Consider the following 5,572-nt stretch of genomic DNA (forward strand, 5'->3'; position numbering starts at 1 on the left):
TGGCTAGGCGTGGAGTTCCGGGAGCTATTTTTACAAGATGCGTCACAGGGCCGAGGCGGGAAGAGCCGGCAGCTCGGGAACCCATTATCTGGGTGCGGCGCGGGAGGAGACGACCAGGGCGATTTCGAAAGCACTGAAAGGCGCGAAAGCGGCCCGCCAGGCTGGGAGGTCCACGCCCGACCTGGGGCGGGGCGCGGGGGGCGGGGCGGGCGAGGGGCGGGGCCGTCGGTACGAGGGCACCACGAAGGGGCGGGGCCATAGGGGCGGGATGAGGGGCGGGGCCTCCCAGGGGCGGGGCCCGGCGCCCTCCTGCCGCAGCAGGCTGCCGGCGGCGGCGGTGGCGGCGCGGGGACTGCGGGGACAGCCAGGCCACCGCGCAGGCAGCGAAGCCCGGGGAAGCCCACGCCCCGCCTGCGCCTCCGAGGCTCGCCCTGGGAGTGGGATTGGCCCCGCGGCGGCGCCGCCCAGGCAGAGGCGAGCCCTCGGCGCTCGGAGCCCGGAACCCGCAGCCGCGGAGAGCCAGGGCAGCGGCTGGAGCGCGGGGGCGCGGCCCGAGGAAGCAGCAGAGAGCCTGGGCCGGCGGGGGAGGGCGACGGGCGCGAGCAGCCCGCGGCGCCGCAGCGGAGGAGACTTCGCGGGAGACAAAGCCCATCGAGAGAGACGCGATGCCCAGCCGGCGCGGGCGCGGGGGCCGCGGTGTCTGAGCGCGCCGAGCCGTGCGCCCCGGGTACTCCAAGCCCAGGCCGGTGCCGGCGGCTGAGGGCGGCAGGCGGGGCCCAGGTGCGCCTGCCCGCGTCGGGCCCGTAACTGCTCGGGAGGGCGGGGGGCGGCGCCCTCCCGCCGCAGCCGCAGTGGCCGGCGCCGCAGCGAGGAGCCATGGGCAACATCTCCTCCAACATCTCGGCCTTCCAGTCGCTGCACATCGTCATGCTGGGCTTGGACTCGGCCGGCAAGACCACGGTGCTCTACCGGCTCAAGTTCAACGAGTTCGTGAACACCGTGCCCACCATCGGCTTCAACACGGAGAAGATCAAGCTGAGCAACGGCACGGCCAAGGGCATCAGCTGCCACTTCTGGGACGTGGGCGGCCAGGAGAAGCTTCGGCCGCTGTGGAAGTCCTACAGCCGCTGCACGGACGGCATCATCTACGTGGTGGACTCGGTGGACGTGGACCGGCTGGAGGAGGCCAAGACAGAGCTACACAAAGTGACCAAGTTCGCCGAGAACCAGGGCACGCCGCTGCTGGTCATCGCCAACAAGCAGGACCTGCCCAAGTCGCTGCCCGTGGCGGAGATCGAGAAGCAGCTGGCGCTGCACGAGCTCATCCCGGCCACCACCTACCACGTCCAGCCGGCGTGCGCCATCATCGGCGAGGGTCTCACCGAGGGCATGGACAAGCTGTACGAGATGATCCTGAAACGCAGGAAGTCCCTCAAGCAGAAGAAGAAGCGGTAATGCTCCGGGCGGCGACGTTACGGAGCTAGGCGCGGGGAGCGAGCGAGTCCGGAATGAATGAATGAAAGGCTGTGTGGCCCGCGCGCCCGCGAACAAAGACAGCGAACCAAAGCGACGCTTCGAATTTTTAAAGCGGAGTCTCTGCACCCACATGCAGGACTGGTGACTTAACCTGGGTATGTAGGCAAGCTGGCCAGCCTGCGCTCGACCTGCCCCCTCCCCACCCGCAGCTCAGGGGTCCTTTTGTCTGAAAGCCGGAGCTACTCAGGGGGTGGGGGACCCGGCTGGGGAGTGGACGTGCAGGTCCCACCGTCCGCCCTGCTGGCCCAGGTTGGAAGGCTCAGATATCCGAGACAAAAGCAATTTCCTCCTACTCCAGCAGGGCCAGAAGTTCAGGCTCCCCCGCCCTCATTGGGGATCACACCTGTGAGCTACCTGAGGTATGCGGTTCCCAGAACCCCGGGAGTTCCCAACTGGGGGCACGGTGGCAGTGGGAGGTGCTGGGGGAACAGCCTCTCCTTGGGCTATGAAACCTGGATAATTTTATGTCACAGGGCAGGACCCTGTGAAAATCCATTTGCCCTGCTCTGGGCCCAAACGAGGTGGTGGTTTGGGCCATCAGAGGACTGCGTGGAACAGTACCGCAGCTGGAAGGCGCGGGGCGCTGCGCTGGCCTGGGCTGGGGGATGGCCGCGAAGAACGCCCCTTTCCTGGTGCTTTGTGGTAGCTTCAGAAGACCAGTTTTGTTGAGAACTGCTTTTCAGCCTGGAATCAGACATCTTCCAGATGGTTTGGACCCTGTCCATGTGTAGGTCATTATCACACAAAGAGACCAATAAAAAAATTACAAACAAGAAACTGTTGGAGGTGGTGGCAAATGATGCATTTACTCTTTGCAGAATAGTTAAAGGTGTTTAAAGGGTAAGGCTCCTGACGTCAGTGCTGGATGGGGTGTGTGTAGATACAGTGCTGTGTAATCGGCATACATTTCTAGACCCATATGTGTGGAATCTTCAATTTTTTTTTTTTAGCCTGCTGATTGGTTTGTGTGAGCACACCAGCTGCAGATGTGTGCTGAATGACAAGCGGGTTTTGGCAAGGGATGTGTCTTGTAATCCTAACCGCTTGATGATGGGTTATGGTTTTCAGACATTATTTTTTTTTGTCCTTAAAAAAAAAATATGCTACGAATGAATACTCCCCATAGAAATACTCAATTTAGGGGAAAAAAAGACTTTGCCTTTTTAGATCCCTTTACGCTGCAAGTGGCGACATGTTCAAATTTCTAATCTGGTTCATTGTGGCCTATCTGGTTTAAGTATTTTCATTGCAAATGTCTCATTAGAGTATTTGATGTTACACACCGACAGACAAAAGCCCACCTTGTTGCAAAAGCCGACCTCATTGCATGGATTTCAAGGCGAGGGAAAAGCACAAGGAGGTCCTTCCTGATTCCTGCTTGTGGAAACTGGTTGCAGAGCAAATGCAGACACGGTGAGCGCTTGGGATGAAAGAAAGCATGTGACGTAATCGTCACCTGTCCTCAGGCTCCTCACAGTTTACTTGAAAGAGGCTTTGGAAATAAAGTGAAAGAAGAAGAAATACCTATTTTTAATAATGTAATTTAAAAAATCCTTTATAATCAGGACTGAGTCTTGGTTTGCAGAAGCTGTCATTCACCCCCAAACACAGTATCAAAAGGGAAACTTATACTTACTGTATGATTTTGATTTCTTCTTTAAATCCATGTTTACAGGTAGGATTATGTTCCCCCCATCCACGAATAATGATAAATTTCTTGTGTGAAAGAGGCCTTTAGAAATTGGGCATGGTCATGCGTGAGCATGTGAGATAGTCAAATTATAAATCCATGCCTATAAATAAATCCCTGCACTCAAAGTGAATTTAAGAACCAGAGGTAGTAGTCCTGGCTTCCTGCTTGATCCAGTTCCCCTATGAAGTATTTTAAAAGAAGAAACCTAGCAGTCCATCTTCCTTTTCTCTTTTGTCAGTGTATTTGGTACCCCTCCAACCTGGTCTTTTTGTAGAAACTCAGTAGAGGAAATAGAGCTGAGCAGTGTTGAAAAGCCTGCAAGGTTTCAGTTTACATATCGACAGCGTAGTCACTGATTTCTAAATGGGCTGGTCCCGTCATCTGAAGATCCTGTATAGAATTATTAAAAGAAAAAAAAATCCATCTTTCTTTATTTTCTTCACATGCAACAATTTCTTAAGCACTTTGACATTTTGGTAGTTCCACACTATTGAGAGAATAATATATTTATTTTGTGACATTGCAGATGCCAAATACTGTAACCTTCTCATGCTGACGATATTTTGGTCCAAGATCACTGTTCAGATCCTGTCATGCTTTACCAATGATGCAAAATGATTTTTTTTTTTTTTTTGCATTATCAGTACTTAAGGGTGCGGTCAACTGTTAGTAATTGTGCAGTAAAGCTCTGTGGTGTATCAACCAATAGTTAAGAGTCTCAGTTGATATCTGTAGTGTTTGCCCTAATAATAGCCCATTTCGTCTCTGACCAATGGGGGAGGAAGCACAGGCTAAATTACCTTGGAGTGGTCACCTGGGAGATCCCTCCAGTGTCGCTGTCAGTGATTTATTATGCCTCCTGCTCTTTGGAGAACGAATGGGGTCCACGCAGAGGACCTTGGCCTCCCCACAGGAGCTTTTCAAATGTTTTCTGATAGACACAGGGAGGCCAGCTTTGTTTCACAACAGTTCTCTTCGCAGATTCTCTGTCATGGTGTTGGGACTATGTCTCCTGGTTTGTTTCCATCCCTACTGCTGTAATTCTTTGTCCTGATCATCCCGCTCTTTGGGTTCCCGTTTCCTTTTATATGCGTATATGATGCTGTGAACAGAAATAAATTATTTATACAATCAAACGTTTGGGGAAATCATCTGTGGATGGTTTTTCAAGTTGCCTCTGTTTATTTCTAGGCCTGAGTTGAGGGATGGATTACAAGATGGTCTCTGCTGTCTAATGGGGTCCAGGGCTGGATGAATCGTCTCTGCTCTTTTGGTTTATATGTCTAGCTCTGCCCTGGGTGGAGGATTTAGAGGCTCGGATGCAGGAGCCTGTGTACCTGTCCCCCTTACGATGCCTGTCAGTGGTCCTCACACATTCTTTCCAGAAAATCACCTCAATACCTAGCCTGCCCCAAGCCTCTCCATTATTAAAAAAAGGTTGTGATTCTTAATTGCTTCAAAGATATACTCTGATTATGTGAAATTGGAAATATCTATGTGTTATTATAACAGCATACTAGTCACCACTCTGCTCAATGTCTTGGGTACTCTCTTGGTATCTAGGCTGAGTCCATCACCCTTGGACCCATCAGAGAAACTCCAAGATGTGAGTCCTCTTAAATCGTCAGTGTAGTGAGACCCCCACACTCTGTACATACCAGCGAGAAAAAGTCCACTTTCTAAAGAAAAAATGGTTGGGCCAGCATCAGTAGACTTTCTGACAGTTTCCAAGTATAGCTCATAGAGGCCATTGGCAGGTACTAAGCAACAAAACTAACTGGTTTTGGAACCTAAAAGATCCAGTTTCAAATTCTGACCCATGCTCAAGGTCCCATGATTTGTCGAAGTTCCTAGCCTTTGGGCCTCAATTTTTCCCCATCTGTTAAATGGGCTTATAATGACTGTTGGGAGGATGGAATATGATAATAGTGTGTGTGACATGCTTGTAAAGCACCTAAGCAAGGCTTGATGTCTATCGTTCACTTTGCAATAGAAGGTAAAGTTTAGGAGCCAAATTACACCAAATTACACGTGCCATTTCTAAATACGGAAACTTGAATAGTGCTTCTAGAAGTAAAAATATTAGAAGTCAAAAGAAGCAAACTTTGAACCACACCCCCCCACCCCGGCCCCCGCCTTTTGTTTTGGTGCAAACTTGATTTAAGAGAAATCTCTGGGGAGCCAGGTGACTCTTGGTGCTTAGATGACATTGTTTATTTTATGTTTTCCAGGGAAGTAAGCACACGCACACTGGCCCCTAACACCTGAGAAGGCAAATTTTAGCCCTAAGCAACTGCTGTGTTTTCCTTGACTTCCCCCAGAGTTTCAGTTCTTCGCTGCTTG

The 5,572-nt window shown here is 51.9% G+C and overlaps 1 protein-coding gene across 1 annotated transcript; it reads left to right on the forward strand.

Annotated features, from left to right (window-relative positions):
* ARL4C (ADP ribosylation factor like GTPase 4C) lies at positions 359-4,380 on the forward strand. The gene is made up of 2 exons (XM_018040905.1): positions 359-1,631; positions 1,835-4,380. The coding sequence occupies exon 1, from the start codon at positions 877-879 to the stop codon at positions 1,453-1,455; it is 579 nt and encodes a 192-aa protein (XP_017896394.1). The 5' UTR covers positions 359-876; the 3' UTR covers positions 1,456-1,631; positions 1,835-4,380.

This window comes from Capra hircus, chromosome 3 (assembly GCF_001704415.2).
Source record: "Capra hircus breed San Clemente chromosome 3, ASM170441v1, whole genome shotgun sequence".
NCBI lineage: Eukaryota > Metazoa > Chordata > Mammalia > Artiodactyla > Bovidae > Capra > Capra hircus.

Coding starts and splice junctions, on each gene's coding strand:
- ARL4C (XM_018040905.1), top strand. CDS start 877: ATGGGCAACATCTCCTCCAACATCTCGGCCTTCCAGTCGCTGCACATC.